The sequence below is a fragment of the Chlorocebus sabaeus genome, chromosome 15 (assembly GCF_047675955.1).
Source record: "Chlorocebus sabaeus isolate Y175 chromosome 15, mChlSab1.0.hap1, whole genome shotgun sequence".
In the NCBI taxonomy this organism is placed as follows: Eukaryota; Metazoa; Chordata; class Mammalia; order Primates; family Cercopithecidae; genus Chlorocebus; species Chlorocebus sabaeus.
The window spans coordinates 77,837,317-77,863,924 of NC_132918.1; the positions used below are offsets into that span (position 1 = coordinate 77,837,317).

Sequence of the window (26,608 nt, forward strand, 5' to 3'; positions counted from 1 at the left end):
TCTTGCTATGTTGCCCAGGTTGGTCTCAAACTCCTGGCCTCAAGCATTCCTCCCGCTTAGCCTCCCAAGCACTGGGATTACAAGCATGAGTCACTGAGACCTCCACCTTTTCTTCCCCTATCTCATTTACAATTACAACCTCCCAACATTGTTTATTTCTTGTTTTATTTTTTTCCACTGAACCTACTAAGTTACTATGTATTTTACTTAGTCTCCCCCAACCTCAAAAGCAACTCCAGAAAAACAGGCATTTCTATTTTGTTCACTGCTGCATCCCTAGTACCTAAAAAGTACATGTGACAAACGTGCCTATAAACTCTGCTCCTTTCACACCAAAATGTATACTTCGTTGTTGTTGTTGTTGTTGAGATGGAGTCTCCCTCTCTTGCCAGGCTGGAGTACAGGGGCACAATCTTGGCTCACTGCAACCTCCGCCTCCCAGATTCAAGTAATTCTCCTGCCTCAGCCTCCTGAGTAGCTGGGACTACAGGCACACGCCACCATACCCACCTAGTTTTTGTATTTTTAGTAGAGACCGGGTTTCACCACGTTGGCCAGGATCTCTTGATCTCGTGATCTGCCTGCCTCAGCTTCCCAAAGTGCTGGTGAGAGGTGACAATGTGCTCGCAGCCCTCACTCTTCAGCACCTCCTCAGCATCGGCGTCCACTCTGGCGGCGCCTGAGGAGCCCTTCAGCCCACCACTGCACTGTGGGAGCCCCTCTCTGGGCTGGCCGAGGCTGGAGCCAGCTTCCTCTGCTTGTGGGGAGGTGTGGAGGGAGAGAAGCGGGCGGAACTGGGGCTGTAGGCGGAGCTCACAGGCCACTACGAGTTCCCGCAGGTGCGGGCTCCGGGCCCCACACTCGGTGTGGCCAGCCGGCACCACCAGCCCAGGACAGTGAGGGGTTTAGCACCAGGGCCCAGTTGTGGTGGGTGCACCTGATCCCCCAGCAGTGCTCGCCTGCCAGCACTGTGCTCCAGTTCTCGCCAGGCCTCGGCTGCCTCCCTGCGGGGCAGGGTTCGGGACCAAAAGCCCGCCATGCCCCAATCGCCCCCACACGGTGGGCTCCCTTGCAGTCCGAGCCTCCCTGAGAAGCGCCGCCCCCTGCTCCGCAGAGCTCGGTCCCATCAACCGCCCAGGGGCTGAGGAGTGCGGGCACATGGCGCGTGATGGGCGGGCAGCTTCGCCTGCAGTCCTGGTGGGGGATACACTGGGTGAAGCCAGCTGAGCTCCTGAGTCTAGTGGGGAACTTGGAGAACCTTTACCTCTAGCTAACCAACTGTAAATGCACCAATCAGTACTCTGTATCTAGCTAACCTGGTGGGGACTTGGAGAACTTTTATGTACAGCTAAAGGATTGTAAACACACCAATCAGCACTCTGTGTCTAGCTCAGGGTTTGTAAATACACCAAACAGCACTCTGTATCTAGCTAATCTACTGGGGACTTGAAGAACTTTTCTGTCTAGCACTCTGTGTCTAGCTAAAGGATTGTAAACGCACCAATCAACACTCTGCGTCTAGCTCAGGGTTTGTAAATACACCAATCAGTACTTTGTATCTAGCTAACCTAGTGGGGACTTGGAGAACTTTTATGTCTAGCTAGAGGATTGTAAATGCACCAATCAGTACTCTGTGTCTAGCTCAGGGATTGTAAACACACCAATCAGCACTCTGTCAAAATGGACCAATCAGCTCTCTGTAAAATAGACTAACCAGCTCTCTGTAAAATAGACCAATCAGCTCTCTGTAAAATGGACCAATCAGCAGGATGTCAGTGGGGTCAGATAAGGGAATAAAAACAGGCTGCCCCAGCCAGCATTGGCAACCCCCTCAGGACCCCTTCCACACTGTGGAAGCTTCGTTCTTTCGCTCTTTGCAATAAATCTTGCTGCCCCTCACTCTTTGGGTCCACACTGCCTTTATGAGCTGTAACACTCACCAGGAAGATCTGCAGCTTCACTCCTGAAGCCAGCGAGACCACGAACCCACCGGGAAGAACGAACTCCAGACATACCGCCTTTAAGAACTGTAACACTCACCGCGAAGGTCTGCAGCTTCACCCGTCAGCAAGACCACGAACCCACCAGAAGGAAGAAGCTCCAGACACATCTGAACGTCTGAAGGAACAAACTCCGGACACACCATCTTTAAGAACTGTAACACTCACTGCGAGGGTCCACGGCTTCATTCTTGAAGTCAGCGAGACCAAGAACTCACCAATTCCAGACATACTGGGATTACAGGCGTAAGCCACCGCACCCAGCCTAAAATGTATACTTCTAAGCCTCCTACAGAGCAGCCACTGACACATCTTGTCTCAAACAACAAAAAGTGCTATTGGCTGGGCATGGACCTCAGCATTTTGGGAGGCCAAGGCAAGAAGATCCAAGATAGGGAGATCCTCTATCTACAAAAAAAAAAAAAAAAATAGAAAAATTGGCCAGGTGTGGTGGTGCACACCTGTGGTCCCAGCTACTCAGGAGGCTGAGGTGGGAGGATAGCTCAGGCATGGGAGAATCAAGGCTGCAGTAAGCTGTGATCATGCCACTACACTCCAGCCTGGGAAGCAGAGTGAGACACTTATCTCAAAAACAAAAACAAAAAACCCAAACCAAACCATAAAAAAGTGCTATCAATTCAGTTGCAGCCAAAAATTGATCTAAGTTTCACAAATCCTTGAATGCAGGATACAAATTTTGTCTCCTTACCTACTTTGAGAGTATTTTAAAACTATATTATATATTAACGAGTTTGAAATGCAAAGGCCTGAAAAACTAGGACAGAAAAAGGATGAAGTCAACATGTTTCCATACAATAAAAATTAAAGACTAGAATTATGTCCCTTTGCCCATACCTTAGTCAAATGGAGCCACTAGTGGTTCCCACTTCCCTCTCTACAGAAGCAGCAAGCAGCATACAGCAGTGAACACTTACAGAGTGCCTATCTGCAAGAGTATCCTGCCAACAATAACTAACACAACAACTCTAAGGGGCGTGATTATCTCCCATCTGGCAGGTAGGATACTGAGGCTCAGTTAAGTACCTTATCCAAGTTCACACAGGTAGGAAATGACAGAGTCAGGTCTAAATTCATAGGAATTTAATGCCAAGGCACAGTCTTCCTAATACTCAACAGTGCTGATGTCTTTAGAGACCATTAAAGCAAGACTGTTTGGGAGCCGTGGTGGCTCAGGGCTATTGTTCTGGTGCATAAGAGGGCAAGGCTAGGCATTTGAGGCCAGCCTGGGCAACACAGAAATCTCTAATCTATGTAACAACAACAACAATGACAACAAAGACTGTTTTTATATTTTGTATCATGACTCACTGAAGAAAACAGTTATCTCCACTTCCAAGAGTCACTGCTATTTTCAGAAGAGAAAGAAAAATGAATTAATGCATTCTTCTCTGTGGACTTCCTCTGAGTGACAGGTGGATATGTTCCTAGTCTTCTGAATCTAACTTGAAGTACCAGAAGTTTGTTTTACTATGCTGATAGTTTTTTCTCTGCTAGAATTTTAAATGACAGCTATTCCTCTTAACATTCAGTACTTTGTAATATGTTTTAAGTAAACTTTACAACATAAAATTTGAAAAAGGAAAGAGCATATGGTCAAATAAATGTAGTATGTTAAACATGGTAGTTTCAGATTATTTCCCCACCCTGTGATTTCAGAATTTCTCACTTCTTGTAACAAATTAGAAATGATCACATTGAGAATAAATAACATTTCATAAACACAGCATTTTGGGGCTACAAGGAACTGTAATAAATCCCCTCTTCTTACAAATGGGGAAACTGAGGCCAAGGCTATAGTCACAAAGATTGGTGGTAGCACAGAATATTCCATGCCTCCGAAGAGAATTCAGGTCAACCTCTGCAAGGGTACAACTCCCTTCAGCTCTTAGGGTAAACAGAATAAGGAAAAAACAAAAACTTATTTCCAAGAATATTCTGACCACCTCACACAGTGCTTTGGCAGGAAGAAGGTTCTTAAAATGTTTCCGGAAGCATTTTATTTATTGAAACGAAATCTTTCTGGGAGCAAAATTTCTATCAACCCCTCTTCCTCCTCTCTCACTTATCAACTTTAATAACATCTGGTAATTGAAATTTTTGATTTTTTTTTTTTTTTTTTGTCTCACTTTGTCACCCAGGATGAAGTGCAATGGCGCAATCTTGGCTCACTGCAACTTCTGCCTCCCGGGTTAAAGCGATTCTCCTGCCTCAGACTCTCAAGCAGCTGGGACTATGGGCGCACACCACCATGCCTGGCTACTTTTTGTGGTTTTAGTAGAGACGGGGTTTCACCATGTTGCCCAGGCGGTCTCGAACTCCTGGCCTCAAGTGATCCGCCCACCTCAGTCTCCCAAAGTGCTGGGATTATGGCATGAGCCATCTCATCAGGTCCTGGTAATTGAAAATTGAACATTCATGTTTTATAAACATTTTAAGGCTATTTCTTCTTTTCATACATCTTAAACTTCAATTCAAAATCCTCTTAAGACCCCTCAGGGCATTATGTAGCTTTCGCTTTCTTTACACCTAAATGCAGTCTGACATAATTTGTCTTGATGGCAAATGCAACATTTGAAAACAGATCTGTTTTATAAAAGGTCTAAAAAGCTAAAGACGACAAAGATTCTGTAAACAAAATCCCATTTTTTTATCTCCTATTTTCCAGGAATCTGATCCGAGGTATCTGCAAAGATGCAGTCTTGTTCTAGGGTTATACACATCTTCCAATTATATTGTTTGTTAAACTGTTTTTCTCTTTTTATGTCTTTAGGCACAAAGCTTAACACATGGCCTCCTCCCAGTTCTCTTCTCCTCACTCTATTAACACACCACTTAAAAGTGAGCATTCAGTAAGTATATACCACCCCCCAATCCATTCCCATCTGCAGCTGAGTGATCTTCCTGAACCAATCTCATCATGCCACTCTCCCTCTTAAGACCCTTCATCAGGGCATTCTAGTTAATGATACATATGCTGAAGTATTTAGAGGAAAGTGCACTGATATCTGCAACTTACTTCGAAATGCATTTTTAAAAAATGGGTAATAGAGCAGGACACATGAGATAAAGCAAATGTATTAAATGTTAATGGTAGAATCTAGGTTGAGATATATGAGTATTAACTGTAAAATCCCTTCAACTTTTCTGTATGTTTGGAATTTTCCTAAGATGTGAGGAAAAAACCTGTCAGGTCTTCCTACTGTTCTTACAGGTAAAGGGCAAAATGTAAAGGTCAACATTCTTACAGAAAGCTCCCTTATCTTTCCTGCTCATTGCTCACCATGTCCCCTACCAACACACTAGGCTCTAGACACACAATCTCTTTCAGGAAAGAGTCAGAGGCCTCATTCTCTCCCAACTCTACACCTTCACATATGCCATCACTTCTCTTGGAATACTCTTCCCTTCCCCTCACCTGGGAGAACACTATCTTCTTCTAGTCTAAGCTTTCTTTGACTCCACGTGTTTGGTTAAGTGCCCTCTCTGTGCTCTGAATAGCCCACTGCAGACTTCTAGCACACTGTACTGCAGAGGGTCATCTTATACATGTGTTTCCTCCAGCAGTCTATAAGTGTGTCAGGTCTGCCCCTCATTCAATGAGTAACAGTTAGCAAGATATAAAGTCTTTGCTTTTAAGGAGATTGCTTGCTCACCAAAAACAGAAACTACATCTTATGTATAGCTTTTTCACCAACCTTCATATTCTTTTTGTTGCTTTGTGGGTTTCTTGTTTCTTTGTTTTGAGACAGGGTCTCATTATGTCACCCAAGCTGGGGTACAGTGTGCAATTATGGCTCACTGCAGCCTCAACCTCCCAGGCTCAAGCAATCCCCCCACCTCAGCTTGAGTAATCAGGACTACAGGGGTGTGCCACCATGCCTGGCTAATTTTTTAATTTTTTGTAGAGATGGGGTCTCCCTATGTTAACCAGGCTGGTCGTGAACTCAAGCAATCCTCCCACTTCAATCTCCCAAAATGTTATGATTACAGTCATGAGCCAGGGTAACTGGCCCAAACTTTCCTACTTCTTGATTCCAACCACAGTCTCTATTTTCATAATATACTTCATAAATATGCTTTTCCTGGCCATTTATCACAATCTATTAAAATCATTCATTGGTCACATATATAAAACTCAAATGGCCACCTCTCATCAATAACAGATCAATTAATAGTGTAAGCTCATAATACATTCCTCCTTCACTAAACTTAGGAAAACTTTTTCTAGCCATTGGACCGAGGGTTAGTCCTTAGCTGCCTTGCCACAACCAAGCTGCACAATGTTTGAAGATACTAAAAACTCCATCATGAACCCTCTTCTCTTTATTCACCTATACAATTAGAAGGATAAAACATTTTAAAGTTCAGGATACTTGCCCTTTGACATTGATATGTTTAAAAATCATGCTTGGCTGGGCACGGTGGCTTAGGCCTGTAATTCCAACACTCTGGGAGGCCGAGGCGGGTGGATCACCTGAGATCAGAAGTTTGAGACCAGCCTGGCCAACATGGCGAAACCCTAGCTCTATTAAAAATACAGAAAAAAGGCCGGGCACGGTGGCTCAAGCCTGTAATCTCGGCACTTTGGGAGGCCGAGACGGGCGGATCACGAGGTCAGGAGATCGAGACCATCCTGGCTGACCCGGTGAAACCCCGTCTCTACTAAAAAAATACAAAAAAAACTAGCCGGGTGAGGTGGCGGGCGCCTGTAGTCCTAGCTACTCGGGAGGCTGAGGCAGGAGAATAGCGTAAACCCGGGAGGCAGCCACTGCACTCCAGCCTGGGCAACAGAGCAAGACTCTGTCTCAAAAAAAAAAAAAAAAAAAAAAAAAAATTAGCTGGGCATGGTAATGGGCACTTTGTAATCCCAGCTACCTGGGAGGCTGAGGCAGGAGAATCGCTTGAATCAGTAGGTGGAGGTTGCAGTGAGTCGAGATAGTGCCACTGCACTCCAGCCTGGGCAATGAGAGCGAGAGACTGTCTCAAAAAAATAAATAAATAAAAATAAAATAAATAATAAAAATTTAAAAATGCTTAATGACAAGCAATTTAAAAAATTAAGTCACCAAATTATAAGTTATTGTTTGGAAAACACAACACACCTAATAGCTCCAGTAAAATAAAACAAAAAAAATTTACCTTATTCTACACCATTATTCTACACCTTTAAAGTGGCAAGTATAGAAAAGGGGTTTCAAACAATGCTTGAAATAATCCAGCTACTTATCTTCAGTTCCTTGGCCTTCAGCTGGCAGTGAAACAGACACATCAGTTTTAAGACTGCCAGCCAAATAGTTAATGATGTGTAAACGTACAATTACACAAGTAGAGTTCCTATTCAAAGACTGGATGAAAGCCCTTCCATAAAAAACCCTTTAGGTGATGATGCTAAAATTATTTTCTGAAGATTTTATCTAAATTTGCAAGTTTATATACTAGATTTTCTTAAAGAGGGCATATTTAAAAAAACAAATCATTTCATTACAGCCTGAGCAACATGGCAAAACCCCATCTCTACAAAAAAACACAAAGATTAGGTGGGCATGGTGGCACACACCTATAGCCCCAGTTACTCAAGAGGCTGAGGTGGGAGGATCACCTGAGCCCAGGAGGCTGAGGCTGTAGTGAGCTGTGATTGCACCACTGGTCTCCAGCCTGGGCAACAGAGCCAAGACCCTGTCTCAAACAACAACAACAAAAATTTCACAAAAGCAATACTATTATAATAAAGCTATTTTCATGTCTACATGCAGGTGCTAGAAAACATTTTCTGTAAAGGACTAGACAGCAAATATTTTAAGCTTCTCAGGCCACATAGGTCTCTGTTACACATTTTTGTTTTATTCCTCCATCTCTTTAAAAATGTAAAAAAACAAAAAAAAAATCTCAAATTCCACACATGGTCACCAAAACAGTACAGGGTTATACTGTTTTATCCCTGACAGATCTCTAACTCAACAATAGAACTTAATCTCCATCAACTTTATAATAACAATTAACAGGGGGCTGGGTACGGTGGCTCACGCCTGTAATCCCAGCACTTTGGGAGGCCTAGGTGGGCTGATCACCTGAGGTTGGGAGTTTGAGTGGAGTTTGAGTGCAGCCTGACCAACATGAAGAAACCCTGTCTCTACTAAAAATACAAAATTAGCCGGGCGTGGTGGTGCATGCCTGTAATCCCAGCTACTTAGGAGGGCTGAGGCAGGAGAATCGCTTGAACCCAGGAGGCAGAGGCTGCAGTGAGCCGAGATTATGGAGGCAGAGGCTGCGGTGAGCCAAGATCGTGCCACTGCACTCGAGCCTGGGCAACAAGAGCGAAACTCCGTCTCAAAAAATAACAACAATTAACAGATTAGAACTGTGAAGACTTAGAAATGTGACTTCTAACTGCAACACTGTCATTATTGATTGTGCAAACCTGGTCAGATAATTCCATTTGTTCCCCAACTTCTAAATGGAGGAGAGTAAGATCAGACCATCTCTATAGTGATGGATTTAAAATACTTTACGTAATTATCATCCATTACTACTTCTTTTTTTCAAAGACAGGGTCTCGCTATGTTGCCCAAGCTAGTCTTGAGCTTCTAGGCTTCAGCAATCCTCCCACCTGAATTTCCCGAGTAACTTGCACTACAGGTACTGTGCCCAGATTCATCCATTACTTCTTGATCAGTAATATGCTAGAAATAAAATTAATATATATGTATATATATGCGTATTATATATGTGTATGTGTGTATATATGTGTGTGTATATGTGTGTATACATATATGTGTGTATATGTGTGTATATATGTGTATATACATGTGTGTTTGTGTGTGTATATATATAGTTTCTGTGTGTGTGTGTGTGTGTGTGTGTGTGAGACAGGGCAACTCTGTTGCCCAGGCTGGAGTGCAGTGGCAAGATCTCAGTTCACTGCAGCCTCGATCTCCTAGGCTCAGGTGATCCTCCCACCTCAGCCTCCTGAGTAGCTGAGACTACAGGTGCATCCACCATGCCTGGTTGATTTTTGTATATTTTTGTAGAGCAGGATTTCACCATGCTGCCCAGGCTGGTCTCAAAGTCCTAAGTTCAAGTGATCTGTCCACCCTGGCCTCCCAAAATGCTGAGATTATAGGCATGTGCCACCATGCCCGGCCCAACTCCTTTGTATCTTACATCAGCAATATAAGATACAATAAAAACATATATATAAAAAACAATAAAAACATAACAATATCACAATAAAATATATAACAATATATATATAACAATAAAAACAGGAATTGTGAAAAATGAGTAGTCAAAGCAAAACAATTAAGAACACAAAACACATTAATGATAATAGCTATCTTGAACACTTCCCAAGTACGCATGCCACTGTTTGACATGGTCCCCAGCATCATGATCATCAGGAGACAGGGAATTCTAATCTGCTATATCCCTTCCTTATCCAATTGAAATATCAACATTGTAAAGCTGACATTTTTGATTTGGCCTTATATGACATAAATTATCCTATTTTATCTGAAAGCTCTGGTGAGAAGAGTCATGAGGGGTCTTCACTGAACTACTTGTGGCATATATCTTCTGCATGGCCTTCACAGGTTATCTGGAGGACCCAGGTAAGGTGAGGGACTTTTGGTGTGCTCCCCATCTCCTAGAGGGCATCATCCTCCCTCACATTGGCAGCTAAGAGTAGGGAGAGACTATTAACCAAATGCAGGACACAGACAAAGTGACTGTAAATAAACATTTATGCATGCCTATTTATGACTACATCCCTCCAACATGTCAAGGGGTGCCTGTAGAGCAAAAAGACAAACCCAATTTTGAATTCCAGCTCAAGGCGAGGAGTGGTGGCTCACACCTATAACCCCAGCACTTACAGAGGCCAAGGCAGGTGGATCAACTGAGGTCAGGAGTTCAAGACCAGCCTGGCCAACAACGTGAAACCCCATCTCCACTAAAAATACAAAAATTAGCCAAGCGTGGTGGCATGCCTGTAGTCCCAGCTGCTCCGGAGGCTGAGGCAGGAGAATCACTTGAACCAGGGAGACAGGGATTGCAGTGAGCCGAGATCGTGCCACTGCACTCCAGCCTGAGCAACAGAGTAAGACTCCATCTCAAAAAATAAATAAAATGAATTCCAGTTCAGTTGTGTAACCTGGGGCTTAAAACCCTTTCCTGTAAAACAGTAAACATGCTACATAATACGGCACCTAGCAGAACACTCAACACAAGTCACAGACACAATACACGATAGTTCCTATCCCTGCAGCTAGCCAAAGCTCCACCTTTGATCATTCAGCAATTTACATTACATTAAAAAAAATAGAACTTATCCTTAATCATTTTCCTTACTCCCACAGGCTGTCTAGATATGAATTAAAAATAACATTTAGTTGGCTGGGCACGGTGGCTCACACCCGTAATCCCAGCACTTTGGGAGGATGAGGCAGGCAGATCACCTGAGATCGGGAGTTTGAGACCAGCCTGACCAACATGGAGAAACACCCGCCTGCTAAAAATACAAAATTAGCCAGATGTGGTGGCTCATGCCTGTAATTCCAGCTACTCAGGAGGCTGAGGCAGAAGAATAGCTTGAACCAGGGAGGCGGAGGTTGCAGTGGGCCAAGATCGCGCCATTGCACTCCAGCCTGGGCAACAAGAGCAAAACTCTGTTTCAAAAAAAAAAAAAAAAAAAAAAACAAAGAAAACATTTAGTTTAATCCAATAAATATCTACCGAGATCAGTAAATGCTAACCACAGTGGTTGATTACAATGGCTATTAATAGTTCCCATGCCCTAGGAGGTCAAAGTCACACTAAAGCAATGGTTCTTAATCAAATACGGTATGTATTCTACAATTACATCATCTTTATATTAAGATGCAAATTTTTAACCTACTAGGTAGTCAAAGATTAAAATGAATAATACTTAGTATTGGCAATGGTGCTAAACAAACAAGTACTCTCACATACTGATGGTAAAAATGTGGCCGGGCACGGTGGCTCATACCTGTAACCCCAGCACTTTGGGAGGCCGAGGTAGGCGGATCACAAGGTCAGGAGATGGAGACCATCCTGGTTAACACGGCGAAACCCCGTCTCTACTAAAAAATGCAAAATATTAGCCCGGCATGGTGGCACACGCTGGTAGTCCCAGCGGAGGCTGAGGCAGGAGAACTGCTTGAACCCAGGAGGTGGAGGCTGCAGTGAGCTGAGATAGCACCACTGCACTCCAGCCTGGGCAACAGAGCGAGACTTTGTCTCAAAAAAAAAAAAAAAAAAAAAGTAAAATAGTAAAATAGTACAACTTTCCTAGAAGACTGACAATACTTATGCAGAAAGATTTAGAAGACCTAACAATTCCACTTCTGAGAACTTATCCCAACCAAAGAAAATACGGGGCAAGTGGAAAATGAGGTATAACAATAATAATCTGTCCATTATAATACCAATCCATTATAATTATGGTATAGCTATATATACTATTCAGTCAATAAGAAAGATAAAGCCATATCTATTCACATGAAAAAAACTCATGTTACATGAAGTGAACCATGGTACACTTAACTTCAGTTAAAAAAACATCTGACTGCAAAAGAGTAATATAAATCATGAGTTTATTTTTCAGAAAAAAATATTCACATAGAGAAAATGAACACGACCTGGTATGTTAATAGATGCTCATACCTATAACCCTAGCACTTTGAGGCCAAGAACAGAGGCTCATTTGAGCACAGGAGTTTGAGACCAGGCTGGGCAACATAGTGAGACTCTCATCTTTCCAAAAAATAGCCAGGTATGGTGTCATGTAGTACCAGCTACTCAGGAGGCTAAGGCAGGAAAATCACTTGAGCCCAGGAATTGGAGGCTGCAGTAAGCTGTTATTACACTATCATCGCACTCCAGCCTGGGGAACAGAGCAAAACTTTCTCTCTAAAAAATAAAAAATAAATAAATAAGAAAAAATGAACACTTACCTCTAAGTGGTAGGATCATGCATTATTTTCATGTTCTTTCTTTCTTTTGGGACACGGTCCCGCTCTGTCACCCAGGCTGGAGTGCAGTGGTGTGATCACAGCTCACTACAACCTTGGACTCCTGGGCTCAAATGAACCTTCTGCCTCAGCCTCCCAAGTAGCTGGGACAAAAGACATGTGCCACCACACCAGTTATTTTTTAAATTTTTTTTGTAGAGGCAGAGTCCTGCTGTACTACCCAGGCTGGTCTCAAGCCATGCCCCTACCTTGGCCTCCCAAAGTGCTGAGATTGCAGGTGGGAGCCACTGAGCACGGCTATTTTCACTTTATCTTCTTACCTTTTTCTTTTTTTTTCTTTCTCTGGCAAGAAACATGCATTACTTTCATCATTTAAAATAGTGATTTCCAATTGTGAGAGGAAAGTGTTTTAGACATAATTTCTTTTGGTTCTTTTAATCCCATGACGTATGAAATAATGTATGAAATAATCTCAGTTTACAGGTCAGGGGGTTCTAATTTGTCCACAACTCCACCGCTTCAAAGGATAGGGAGGCTGACTCAAAGATCTTGTGGCTTTTGTCAGGGCTCCTTCCACCATACCTAAACTGCCTAGGCCCTCTTCTCTGGATTTTAGGCCCTTTTCACAGGCTGTTCTCCTCTCCACCCTACTTAGCAAAATTGTACTCAGATACCACCTTTTCCAAATGCTCATCATCACTGGCCATCAGAGAAATGCAAATCAAAACCACAATGAGATCCCATCTCACACCAGTTAGAATGGTGATCATTAAAAAGTAAGGAAACAACAGGTGCTGGAGAGGATGTGGAGAAATAGGAACACTTTTACACTGTTGGTGGGATTGTAAACTGGTTCAACCATTGTGGAAAACAGTATGGCAATTCCTCAAGGATCTAGAACTAGAAATACCATATGACCCAGCCATCCCATTACTGGGTATATACCCAAAGGATTATAAATCATGCTGCTATAAAGACACATGCACACGTATGTTTATTGCAGCACTATTCACAATAGCAAAGACTTGGAATCAACCCAAATGTCCATCAGTGACAGACTGGATTAAGAAAATGTGGCACATATACACCATGGAATACTATGCAGCCATAAAAATCGATGAGTTCGTGTCCTTTGTAGGGACATGGAGGAAGCTGGAAACCATCATTCTCAGCAAACTATCGCAAGAACAGAAAACCAAACACTGCATGTTCTCACTCATAGGTGGGAATTGAACAATGAGATCACTTGGACTCTGGAAGGGGAACATCACACACCGGGGCCTATTATGGGGGGGAGGGTGAGGGATGGCATTGGGAGTTATACCTGATGTAAATGACGAGTTGATGGGTGCAGCACACCAACATGGCAAAACTATACATATGTAACAAACCTGCACATTGTGCACATGTACCTAGAACTTAAAGTATAATATAAAAATAAAATAAAATAAAATAAATAAGGAAGCATACCACAGGGGAAAAAAAAAAAAGACTTTTGGTCAGGTGAGTTAAAAAACTCAGAAAAAAAAAAAAATACCACCTTTTCCACAAAATATTTTGTGACCTATTTAGCAATCATTTCATACTGGCATACTTGATCTTTACTACTTTGAGTCTCTTCCCCACGGGAGTTTATAAGCTCCTGGAGGGCAGGAGCTGAGTCTCAGTCATCCTGTTTACCCCAGATGATTCACTAAAGCATTTTATATATGACATGTCTCCAATAAATGTTTGGTGAAAAAAAGAATAAAATGATAATCTGGGGAGTCTTTCTAATAGCCACTGTCTTGATTTTACACATAAAGCAAATAAGGCCCAAAAATGTTAGTCCATGGTCACTTACTTTTTTTTTTTTTTTGAGATGGATTCTTGCTCTGTCACCCAGGCTGGAGCGCAATGGCGTGATCTCGGCTCACTGCAACCTCCACCTCCTGAGTTCAAGCAATTCTCCCTGCCTCCACCTCTCGAGTGGCTGGGATTACAGGCGCCCACAACCACACCTGGCTAATTTTTCTATTTTTAGTAGAAACGGGGTTTCACCATGTTGGCCAGGCTGGTGTCGAACTCATGACCTCAAGTAATCTGCCTGTCTTGGCCTCCCAAAGTGCTGGAATTAGAGGCCTGAGCCACCACGCCTGGCCACTTACTTATTAGTGACAGGGTCCCACACTAAATTTTGGACTTCTCTTTTCCTATTTCAAGACTCCTTTCTGTTTTATATTTTCTAAGTGCTTTTGCTGACATTCTCTCTCACATGGATTTCACACCAGCTGAATTACTGCTCTACCAGCCTATATCTGTGATTCGCCAGTTCTGGTTTCTGCTTTTGACAGTAGCACTGGGGGAAATATTATATGAAGTCCTCTTAACAATTCTTAAACCTGTGCTCAAACTATACCTAACTGGAATAACAATGATACTTTAAGTAAAGACTGTCCATCATTTGTTCAACAAATATTCATTAGCCACCTATTATGTGCCACACACCATATCCCATTAACTAGAAATCTCTATTAACTGGCATCTGTGCTTACTGATAAAACTGATGCCAATAATCACCTAACACAGCCAAGGGCTGTGCGTCATACCTATAATCCCAGTGATTCAGGAGACAGGTGGGAGGATCACTTTAGCCCAGGAGTTCGGGACCAGCCTGGGCAACATACTAAATCCCTGTCTCTAGAAAAATATAAACAATTTTTAAAATTAGCCAACATGGTGGGAATACATGCCTGCATTCCCAGTTACTCAAGAGGCTGAGGCAGGAAGATCACTTGAGCCCAGGAGTTTGAGACTGCAATAAGTTATGATTGTGCCAGTGTACTACAGCCTAGGTGACAAGGCGAGACCGCGTCTCTAAATAAATAAACAAACAAACACAGAGGTTCACAAACTTCAGGCCACAGGCCAAAACTGGCCTGCTGCCTGTCTTTGTAAATAAAGTTTTATTGAAACAAGGCTGTATCCATTCATTTACATATTATCCATGGCTGTTTTGGAACTACAAGAGCAGAACTGAGTTGTTGCAACAGAGACCATATGACTTACAAGGCCTAAACTATTTACAATCTGGCCCTTGACAGAAAAGTTTGCTGACCCTATTATAAGATGCCAATATGCCATCTTACTCTCAAAACACTTTATATTTGGTGTATTTTTAGTAGCCGTAACATATAATAAACATGTAATAAATAATTTCATGTTAATTCTTTGAAAAAATTCAATATCATATATATGGTAACAGTCTATTCCTTGCATCATATTCCCAAAACCAGTCATGCCAGAAAACAGCATAATTCATGGAACCTTGATGATCTTTAACCCCAGCTCCTCCACAAATCAATAGTTTTAGACTGAACACTCTCATTATTTTTATAATCAGTCCTCACATAGAAAACCATACACTCCCTTGCCAGTTACAAGTTACTTCTCTGCACAGATCTCTGAATTCCACTGTGTATATCTTAAGGTTTCCTACAATAGCTCAAGCATAATAGAGTTTTATTCCTGAAGGGGGGGAAAAAAGACTCACATGTATTTACTAATGATGTTCAGCATTTTGTGGGACTTTTCTGCTGCATATTACCGCGGACTAATACCTTCAGGGAACAATATAGCGACTTTACATTTCTTTCCTGGGGGGAATTAAATGGCCCACATCTATATTAATTAAAACCCAATTTCAATATGCCTTAAAACATTTCTTTAAAAACATTCAGGGCCGGGCGCGGTGGCTCAAGCCTGTAATCCCAGCACTTTGGGAGGCCGAGACGGGTGGATCACGAGGTCAGGAGATCAAGACCATCCTGGCTAACCCGGTGAAACCCCGTCTCTACTAAAAAATACAAAAAACTAGCCGGGTGAGGTGGCGGCGCCTGTAATCCCAGCTACTCGGGAGGCTGAGGCAGGAGAATGGTGTGAACCTGGGAGGCGGAGCTTGCAGTGAGCTGAGATCCGGCCACTGCACGCCAGCCTGGGCGACAGAGCGAGACTCCATCTCAAAAACAAAAAAAAATATTCAATAACTCACAAGATTAAAACAAGAAAATTTATAAAATGTCAGATCAAACAAGGCTTTGGAGATCACTAAATTCAAATAGTCTAATTTACAGATGAGAAAGATGAGGCTTATATGACTTGACAAAGGACCAGCTAGTTTTCATTAATTCACACCGCAAATCAAAAAGTTATACTGAAGTCCTATCTAAAAACCAGGCACTGTGCTTGGGACCAGGGTTACATATGTCATCTTTGTTGACAATGAATTCAATTAATCTAAATAAGTGATATTGTTTGCACTAAAAGATATACACCCAGAAGAATCAGATAAAATTCCTTAAAAACTGCTAAGCATCGCTTACTTACAAGGGAAGCTCTTTTCCTTTAGGGAGATTGTATAGATTAAGAGTACTAGCTCGCCGGGCGCGGTGGCTCAAGCCTGTAATCCCAGCACTTTGGGAGGCCGAGACGGGCGGATCATGAGGTCAGGAGATCGAGACCATCCTGGCTAACACAGTGAAACCCCGTCTCTACTAAAAAATACAAAAAACTAGCCGGGCGAGGTGGCGGGCGCCTGTAGTCCCAGCTACTCCGGAGGCTGAGGCAGGAGAATGGCGGGAACCCGGGAGGCGGAGCTTGCAGTGAGCTGAGATCCAGCCACAGCACTCCAGCCTGGGTGACAGAGCAAGACTCCGTCTCAAAAAAAAAAAAAAAAAAAAAAGAGTACTAGCTCTGGGAGCCAGGATGCACACTTTTTTTTTTTTTTTTTTTTTTTTGAGACAGTTTCACTCTTGTCACCCAGGCTGGAGTGCAATGGTGCGATCTCGGCTCACTGCAACCTTTGCCTCCCCAGTTCAAGCGATTCTCCTGCCTCAGTCTCCTGAGTAGCTGAGACTACAGGAGCCCACCACTATGTCCAGCTAATTTTTGTATTTTTAGTAGAGATGGGATTTCACCATATTATTGGCCAGGTTGGTCTCAAACTCCTGACCTCAGGTGATCCACCCCCTGAGCCTCTCTCAAAGTGTTGGGATTACAAGCAGGAGCCACAGGGTCGGCCTCAGGCTGCAAAATTTTGAATACTGATTTTGCCTCCTAGCTATGTAACCCTAGGACAATTTACTTAACATTTCTGTGTCTGGCGGGGTGTGGTAGCTCACCCCAGTAATCCCAATACTTTGGGAGGTTGAGGTGAGAGGAGAACTGCTTGAGCCCAGAGTTCAAGACCAGCCTGGGCAACAGAGTGAGACCTCATCTCTCCAAAAAGTACAAAAATTAGCTAGGAGTGGTGACATGCACCTGTAGTCCCAGCTACTTAGGAGGCTGAGGCAGGGGGATGGTTTGAGCCCAGGAGGCAGAGGTTGCAGTGAGCCGAGATTATACCACTATGCTCCAGCCTGAGTGACAAAGTAAGACCCTGCCTCAAAAACAAAACACAAATTCTGTGTCTGTTTCCTGATCTTTAAGGGGACAGAGTACATAAACAATCCTTACATGACTAGTACCTGTAAGTGCTCTATGTTAGGTATTATTAATTATTATTTTCCTTAGGGAGTTTTCTTATCAAAACATGGGAAAGTAATCAATATGGAGAAACTGCCTTTAAAGGCAGCTATTAAAATACAAATATGCCTAGCGAGGTGGCTCATGCCTATAATCCCAGCACTTTGGGAGGCCAAGGCAGGCAAATCACCTGAGGTCAGGAGTTGGAGGCCAGCCTGACCAACATAGAGAAACTGTCTCTACTAAAAATACAAAATTAGCTGGGTGTGGTGGCACATGCCTGTAATCCCAGTTACGCAGGAGGCTGAGGCAGGAGAATTGCTTGAACCTAGGAGGCAGAGGTTGCAGTAAGCCGAAATCACGCCATTGCACTCCAGCCAGGATAACTCCATCTCAAAACAAACAAACAAACAAACAAACAAAAAATATAATCAATTGTATTAAAAGTAATTAAATATAAAAGGTAAAAATGAAAATGTAGTTCTTAAAAAGGACAATTTAGAAGTTAGAATCTACTTAAAATACATGCGCAAGAAGTTCTACCTTTATTAAAAACAAATCTTACTGAAATCCATTCTCAAAACCTTTCAAGAAAGAAGAGTTAATATCATAGACTTTCTGGATTTCATTAGAAGTCAGGCCTAGGCAGATTAAATAATTACTTAAACACAAGTGCCATGGCGAGAGCTGCATCCCAGAATCCAATAAATATTTGGATTTTCCTTTAAAATAATTATCAGTACGTTTGCTCAAAGACAGGCTTTGAGTAGAAAGAGTTTTGTACCTGGCACTCTCTCCCTTGTGGGAACTTCTATCAAGTCAGAAATCCATGCCAGAGTCACAGAATAGGGCCCTTATGTTGTGTGACCTTGGAAAATCCACTCAACAGGTCTCTACAATTCATTACCCATCTATAAATTGGTGCCCTGATCTGGGAGGAGAGAGGAGGTGAAATGAGATTTGTATTAAAATCCTTTGAGAATGGCTCTTACACATACACGCATTACTAGTCATGTCCCTTTTCTCCCATCAGGTAGTAGGAGAAGAGAGCATGTGGAAAGCTAAACTGCCATTTGTGTGTGTTGTGAGGGGAGTACTTAGGTCTATATCATTGTTCCTATTCTAGGTTGTTTCTGAAATGTAAAGCCTTGCAAAAGGCTCAGATTTGTTTTACTTTATTTATTAGTATTATTTTTTGAGACACGGTCTCACTCTGTTGCCCAGGCTGGAGTGCAATGGTGCCATCTCAGCTCACTGCAACCTCTGCCTCTGGGGCTCAAGTTGTCCCTCCACCTTAGCCTCCCCAAGTAGCTGAGACTACAGGCATGCACCATAATACCCAACTTTTCTTTCTTTTTTTTTTTTTTTGAGACAGAGTCTTACTCTGTCACCCAGGCTGGAGTGCAATGGCACGATCTTGGCTCACTGCAACCTCCGCCTCCCAGACTCAAGCAATCCTCCTGCCTCAGCCTCCGAGTAACGTGTATGCCACCACGTCCAGTTAATTTTTGTATTTGTAGTAGAGATAGGGTTTAAACATGTTAGCCAGGCTCGTCTGGAATCCTAACTTCAGGTGATCCACCCACCTCGGCCTCCTAAAGCACTGGGATCACAGGCAGAAGCTGCCATGCCAGGCCAATTTTTTAATTTTGTGTAGAGATGGGGTTTCACCATTATTACCCAAGCTGGTCTCCAACTCGTGAGCTCAAGCAATCCACCCCTCAGCCTCCCAAAATGCTAGGATTACAGGCTGGGTCACTGTGCCTGGCTTTAGATTTGTTTTTTAAAATAAGAGACTCCAGAGACCACCTGCATTCATGAAAGATATATTAGGGCCAAGCATCCTCCTGCCTAGCACCTTCGAACTCATAACAAAGAAAACCACAGTCCCTATTTGTATATTTCTTTCCTCCACCAGCACAGAGTGAATGCTGCCATATGTGATAGTAAAATGTCTGAAAGAAATCTTCAGAGGTATCTTAGAAGTTAACTCTATTTTTGTAACCAGTATACAAATCAGTTATTAGCTTCTTCCAAAGCTGAAAAGGACTCTGATGAAAATCCCAACAGTACTGAAAGAAAAATACTAAGTTTCAAGCTATTACCTGATACTAGATGGAACTTTATGAACTATTAAGTTCATAAAAAAGGAAATTTAATCTATTCTTGTATGGTGGCGTGAAGGAGGCTGGGACCTCTAAGAACACTCAGTCCCATGCACAGACCCAGTGTCAAAGGGGGGTTTAAAAAAAAAAACCATGGCACAACCTCAGTGCAAATTCGGTATACCAAAAAATGAACAAAACTGCCACTTTTGTTTTACCACAAACAGAATAATCTATGCAATATCTAATATGCAGAAATAACTGGAGGAAATGTATAAAATAAGAATAAAACTACTGAATCTTACCTTTACCATGGCAGTGTTTCCAAATAAGTCTTACTTAAAGTAATTAAAATAGAATCGATTTCAATGAGGTCATATGATCTTAAATCCATTTTAGCTTAGTAATGAGTGGTAATTTGTTTAAATTAGTAAATTAAAAATATATTCTACAATTTTTTGCTTTTGGAGCCTAATTTATTTTTGCCCTATTAATATCACTTATGAAGGCACTAATTCAATTTTTTTAAAAGTTCTGAGCACAAATATTTTCTAATTCAGTTTAAGATAAATATATCACTTGCAAATATTATCACTATACAAACATTAACTCATTTGATCCCCCCACAACCCTAGAGGCAGGTATTTTTATTTCCATAACAACCATTTTAAAAATGAAGAAACTGAGGTTTATAAATGTCAAGCAACTTGCTTAAGATCTTAGGGCTTATATGTGATAGGACAGTGACTCAATCCAGGCTAATCTGCAGTAGGTGCTTTCAATCACATTAAAAACAAGAGTAAAAACTAATTTTTCAACTAGCTCCATGCAGCTTTAAAGAATATCAATAATCATATATTCTTGCTTGGCAGAAGTCCATTTAAAAAGTAATTTTTTCTGTGTAAACATTCATATTTAACCATACAGCCTATCAAGTAGCATTTGACTTCTTTGTTTCCTTTCCTGTTTTTAGGTGGACATTAAAAAAAAAAAAAAAAAAAAAAAAAGAACCTCTGGTATTGAGCCGATATCAAACACCAAAGTTTTTAAATTTAATCATCGTATAAGCCAAACTTCAGTTATCTTGCATGTAAAGAACTATAGAGAGAAATTTCTCCTATAAATGATTCAGGACCTAAGCCTGCAAAAATACGAACCTGCGAACTATTCTCCCTCAGTCCTCTATCCCCACCCCCAGAGTCACTAAAGAAACAGAATACACAACTTTCAGAGAGCCGAAGAGATACAGAACAATCAGGAGAACTGACACTGGACCATTTCTCCCTATTACATCCATTTGGCTGAAGAGACTTAACTAGAAAGGTGTGTTCTACTGTCCTTTACAGATTTCAGAATTACATGTGACAGTTAAGGTAGCTGCAACACGAGCACATTGTACCTGAGAACACTGAATCAAGAACATTTATCGCCAGGTCTTAATTGTAGCTTCTGTCAATTATACAAAGAGTCAGCTATTAAATATTAATGGCAAGCCATTTGCGCCGGAGTTCTTGCAAAGAGCCTCCTGCTACCAATTTTGTGATGAAAGAAAAACTGTCAATTTCTAGATAAACCCTAGGCCACCAGAATCCCTCAGATGAGCGATCGAATTCTGTCCTTCCCAGGGGAGGCTGTCAGGGCCACCCCCATATCCCGGGGAGGAGGAGGAACCTGAGGGAGGGCGGGTCCCCGTAGGTCCTGGGTCGAGGGTCTCGGGTTCCCCTTCTCGCCCAGCCTTCCGCGACAGGTCGGGAGGCGGGGCGGGGCTGGGCCGGCTGTCCGCACAAAGAGAGCCAGCGAGCTAGCCGGCGGACCAGGTACCCCGGGCCGCTGGGGGCCAGGCGGGGCGGGGCGAGGCAGGGAACTCTTACCCAGCAGTAGCACGTTCTTCCCCGCAGGAAGCTTGGAGCGCGAGCGGGTGGAGACCTCGCTGAGGATGCAGGACCTAACGGGAAGCAAGGCGTAGGTGAGGCCGGAGGCCGGAGCCGCAGCGCGGGAGGGACGGACCCGGCCTCGGCGCGCCAGGGATGGGGCTGCCGGGAACGCAATGGCCGGGCCCGGCGCCGAGCTCCAGCGGGCACGGGATCCCAGGGCGTCCGCGCAAGGCCCGGGGAACCAGCCGGGGCTGAGGGAGGGGTGGAGTCGTTACCAAAGGTTCTGCCCGTCCTCGTCGTCGCCTGCCGCGGCGCCACCGTTGCCCGACGCTATCTCGTTGCCCAAGGGGCCGCCTGTGTAAGTCGCAGATAATCCCGGCGGAGAAGAACCGAAGGAGCCGACTCTCCCCACTGCCGCCATCTTGATCGGGAATCACACCACTCCCGGCAAGACTAAATATGCGAGGCGGCTGAGGCGGCGGCGGTGGAGGCGGCGGGAACCCGGATATGGGGCGTTCAGCGCACGGGAGCGGGGCGGGGCGTGCGGGGGCGGGGCCCCGGGCCGGGGCTGATGGAGTGAGCGAGAACAGACTGCGCGTGCGTTGCTGCCTGGCCAGCTCGGAGGGGCTGAGCGTGTTCGGGCGGCGGGGTGGGCCGCTCTGCTGCAGCTCAAGTGCACTGATCTGACAGTATTGAACCGCTTGCCTTCCGTTCATCCGCGGCCCTGGGCTGCAGCAGGGGGGTTGGGTGTGTCAGGTGAAAAGTGCTCCCTCCCGCCCTTCCGACAGATCCCCAAACCCTGCAGCAGGCGCGGAATTCCTGCATTGTCATTGCGGGCCCACCCACTGTTCAGGCTGGGAGCGGTCCCCCGCCCACACCGGCGCTTCGCGGGCGCCTAGATAGAAATGGGTCGCCCGGCTGGTAAAGAGGCTGCCCTGCAACCCTGGACTGGAGTATTGCTGTGGTCCTGGATTTCTGGACTTTACTTGCATTCTCAAGTAGCGAAGTGTTCCTCAACCTGGACCCACATCAGAAGCAGGTTCTCCCACCCCTAAGCAGCGTCGTGACAAAGTAATCGTTTACCCTGGAAATAGACTGTTATTTTAAAAAAATTATTGTCAGGGCTTGCTTTAATGTTCTTGATGTTTTTGTATGAGATCCTCCATGTGAGATTTGAAAAGACCCACTACGCGGGTCATCTAACCGGTCACTAGACATTAATTCCACACTTACTACGTCGAGCACAGTTGACACTGGGAATACATGGATGGCCTTATACTAGCCCTAAAATATCTATTAGAACTTTACTAGGTAAATGTATTCGAATGTCTGAACTCCATGTTTAGAAGGAGTCAATGGTTTTAAGGCTCTATCCTAATACACACCTGTAAGAGCATTTGCTTAAAATTGCCTGACCTTTGTACGTTGTCTCTATCACTTCATATTTGAAAATCACTTGCTAAAATATGACCTGATCAATGCTGTTATGCTAGTGAGAAAATCCACAACTAAAGACTATTTGCTGTATATTAGCGTTACAGTTAGAAGTCTGGAAGCCTTTGGAGGCTGGCAAATCTGAGTCCAGGTCTAGCTCTTTGAGTTTACTGGCTGTGTAACCTTAGGCAATTTACTTAACCTCCGTGAGTCTCGGTTTCCTTCTCTGTCAAATGAGGATAAAAGGACCTAGAATTGTTGTGAAGATTAAACGGGATGATTCATGTAAAATGGCTTAGAATAACGACTGGCAAATCTTAAGCGCTCACCACATGTTAATTGTTATCAATGACTTTCTTTACCTTTCAAACCATTAATATCTGACCAACCTCTAGAAGTGATGGGCCTAAAGAACTCTTGGAGCTAAAATTCTTTATCTGTCACCCGTAATGCGAGCACTTTCGGAGGCCAAGGTGGGCAGATTGCTTAAGTCCAGGAGTTCGAGATCAGCCTGGGCAACATGGCGAAACCCCAGCTCTACAAAAAAATACAAAAAATTAGCCAAGTCCCAGCTACTTGGGAGGCTGAGGTCGGGGGATCACCTGAGTCCAGGAGATCAAGGCTGCAGTGAACTGCGATCATGCCACTGCAGTCCAGCCTGGGTGACAGAGCAAGACCCTGTCACTAAATAAATAAATAAATAAAATAAAACTTTTGATTTTGTTGTTTGTATACTTAGGAAAGGAACCAGAACCCTCCCCAGTAGTCCTACACCACCAGGAGAAGCTGAGTCTTTATGTCACTGTTCTAAAGGAGAGCTGTATACTGCTCTTGGCCCCTCTGAAAGCCAGTTTAGTCTACTTTATTCTTTCAGTCATCTTTTTCCTCAGAGCATTTTCCCCTCAATTTTGTTGTCAGTTCCATATCATATTTGCTTAGTCTGAGAAGTGTTTACTTTTATAATAATGTCAGGCTTCTAACACCTCATGACTTCCAGATGCTCAATTCCCCACCTAAGCTGAGGTCAAAGTTGTATTCCTTGTGGTTTTATAATATCCCTAACCAGCATTCTTCCATTAAGGTGGCTGACAAAAGTGGTCATTTATGAATGCCTCCTATGTGCCAGGCACTCTGTGTGTTATATTTGCAATCCTCATACTTTGTAAGGGTCAGTGAAATTAAGTAACCTACCCCAGGTCACACAGATCAGAAGTTTATAGATAAACTGAGATTTTTTACTATCTAGTCTGTAAAATGACCTAGGTCAAATCATGTTAAAATAAATGTCCTGGTAATTTTAGGTGCTGTTCTGGTAAATACCTTCTGTGAAAAGCTTCACATTACAAAAATAGGGAAGCTATATATTATGAGGAAGTCTATAAAAGGAAATAATTCAGCAGTCCCTTGGAATTTTTGTTGCATAAATGCTGTTTGATGATTGACCTGTTTTCTATACTATGATTGCTTTTTCTTTATTGCCCAATGTTTTCTTACATCTAAAATTAATAACCATCTTGTTTTTCTTTTTCTTTTTTTTTTTTTTGAGACAGAGTCTTGCTCTGTCGCCTAGGCTGGAGTGCAGTGGCACGATCTTGGCTCAGTGCAACCTCCGCCTCCTGGGTTCAAGCAATTCTCCTGTCTTAGCCTCCCGAGTAGCTGGGACTACAGGTGCCTGCCAACATGCCTGGCTAATTTTTGTATTTTTAGTAGAAACGGAGTTTCACCTTGTTGGTCAGGCTAGTCTTGAACTCCTGACCTCAGGTGATCCACCCACCTCTGCCTCCCAAAGGGCTGGGATTACAGGCGTGAGCTACTGCACCTGGCCAACCATCTTCTTTTTCATTTGCTTAGATTTCCATGTCTTTAATTCAGTTTCAAATTCCTGTCCCAGCTGTGTAAAACTCCTTGTTAGATATTTTAACACTTTTACCTTCTTAAAGACACCTTTAAGAACCTTCTGGCCTGCTACATCTGAGTTGGTTATTCTGAAACTGTATACACAGCTGTCATCCTGTTATCTTTCACCATTGTTCAGGAGATTCCCTTTGCCTCAATCTCGTGTCTTTTTGTTTTAGTGTAGAACTTCCTCCAATAGTTTTATGATAAAAAGGCTCACTGGTAAGTCTTTGGATACCTGTGTATCCAGTCAAGGTCAACCAGAGGAAAAATGGCATTCTTAAGGGGGTGCTAGAGGAAAGCTTAATGGAGGGACTGTTTACAAAGGTGTGAACAGTGTGAAGAGATAGGACTAGCAATAGCAGGAAGCCTTAGGCCTGAAAGGGATAGAGGAAGGAGTGTTTGGAAAGGGTTGCCCACCAAGATCTATAGTCTTCAGTAAAGGAACACAGTATCCATCTCTTTCTTTCTGCCCCCTGATCTCCTACCAGTGTCACACTTTGACCAAACCCACCCAGGAGCCTGAGGGCAAGAGACCCAAGTGAGGTAACCCATGCAGGTCTACCTCCCTGAGCACAAAGTGGGAATAGAGAAGGATCTCAAGGGGCAAACAAGGTATCTAGCACACCTCCTGTGTTTGAAAATGCATTTAATCTATCCTCACTTAATAATAGTTTGGCTAAGTGTAGAATTCTTGGGTTACAAGCTATCTTCCCTTAGGTTTTTAAAGCCTTGGCCCCTTTGTCTGCTAGATTCCAGTGCTGCCATTGAGAAATCCAAAGCCATTCTGATTTCTGAATCTTTGTTGTGTTTTTTTTTTCTCCTTATTGGAATCCTTTGCAACTTCCACAGATTCCCACTAACACATCTATCCCCCTTCCATTATTTGCACTTTCCTACTCTTCCCTCCTTCTAAGTATTAAAAGAATAATCCATACTCTTTTTTTTTTTTTTTTTTTTTTGAGACGGAGTCTCGCTCTGTCACCCAGGCTGGCGTGCAGTGGCCAGATCTCAGCTCACTGCAAGCTCCGCCTCCCGGGTTTACGCCATTCTCCTGCCTCAGTCTCCCGAGTAGCTGGGACTACAGGCGCCCGCCACCTCGCCTGGCTGGTTTTTTTGTATTTTTTAGTAGAGACGGGGTTTCACCATGTTAGCCAGGATGGTCTCGATCTCCTGACCTCGTGATCCGCCCGTCTCGGCCACCCAAAGTGCTAGGATTACAGGCTTGAGCCACCGCGCCCGGCCAATAATCCATACTCTTATACTAAAGCATTCTCTATGCACTAGAACCCATCTCCTAACTTCAACTCAAGGACATCGTTCCAACAATTATTCCCTTTCTTTCTCTATATAATCATTTTTTATTTCCACTAGATTATTGCCATTAACATACAAACATACTATTGATTCTCTAATTTTAAAAAAAGAAAGAAAAATTTCTCTGAACCCCACTCCTTCACCAGCTACTACTACATTTCTTTCCTTTTCTTTGAGACAGGGTCTCCCTCTGTCACCCAGGCTAGAGTGCAGTGGTACAATCTCAGCTCACTGCAACCACTGCCTCCTGGGTTCAAGCGATTCTCCTGCCTCAGCCTTCTGAGTAGCTGGGATTACAGGTGCATACCACCACACCTGGCTAATTTTTGTATTAGAGACAGGGTTTCACCACGTTGGTCAGGCAGGTCTTGAACTCCTCACCACAGGAGATCTGCCCTCCTCGGCCTCCCAAAGTGCTGGGATTATAAGCGTGAGCTACCACCCCGGGCCTCTTTCCTTGCTTTAACAGC

General features: G+C 43.5%; 1 protein-coding gene across 1 annotated transcript in view; it reads right to left on the reverse strand.

The window, feature by feature from the left end:
* Nucleotides 1–22,007, reverse strand: part of DYNC1LI1 (dynein cytoplasmic 1 light intermediate chain 1) — a 49,581-nt gene extending 27,574 nt beyond the window's left edge. The window contains exons 1-2 of the mRNA XM_038002960.2: nucleotides 21,767–22,007; nucleotides 21,489–21,562 (exon numbers count right to left, since the gene is read on the reverse strand). Of these exons, the coding sequence (XP_037858888.1) occupies nucleotides 21,489–21,562; nucleotides 21,767–21,912 (220 nt within the window). The 5' untranslated portion in view covers nucleotides 21,913–22,007. The remainder of the gene's footprint in view (nucleotides 1–21,488; nucleotides 21,563–21,766) is intronic.
* Between the last annotated feature and the right edge of the window lie 4,601 nt (nucleotides 22,008–26,608).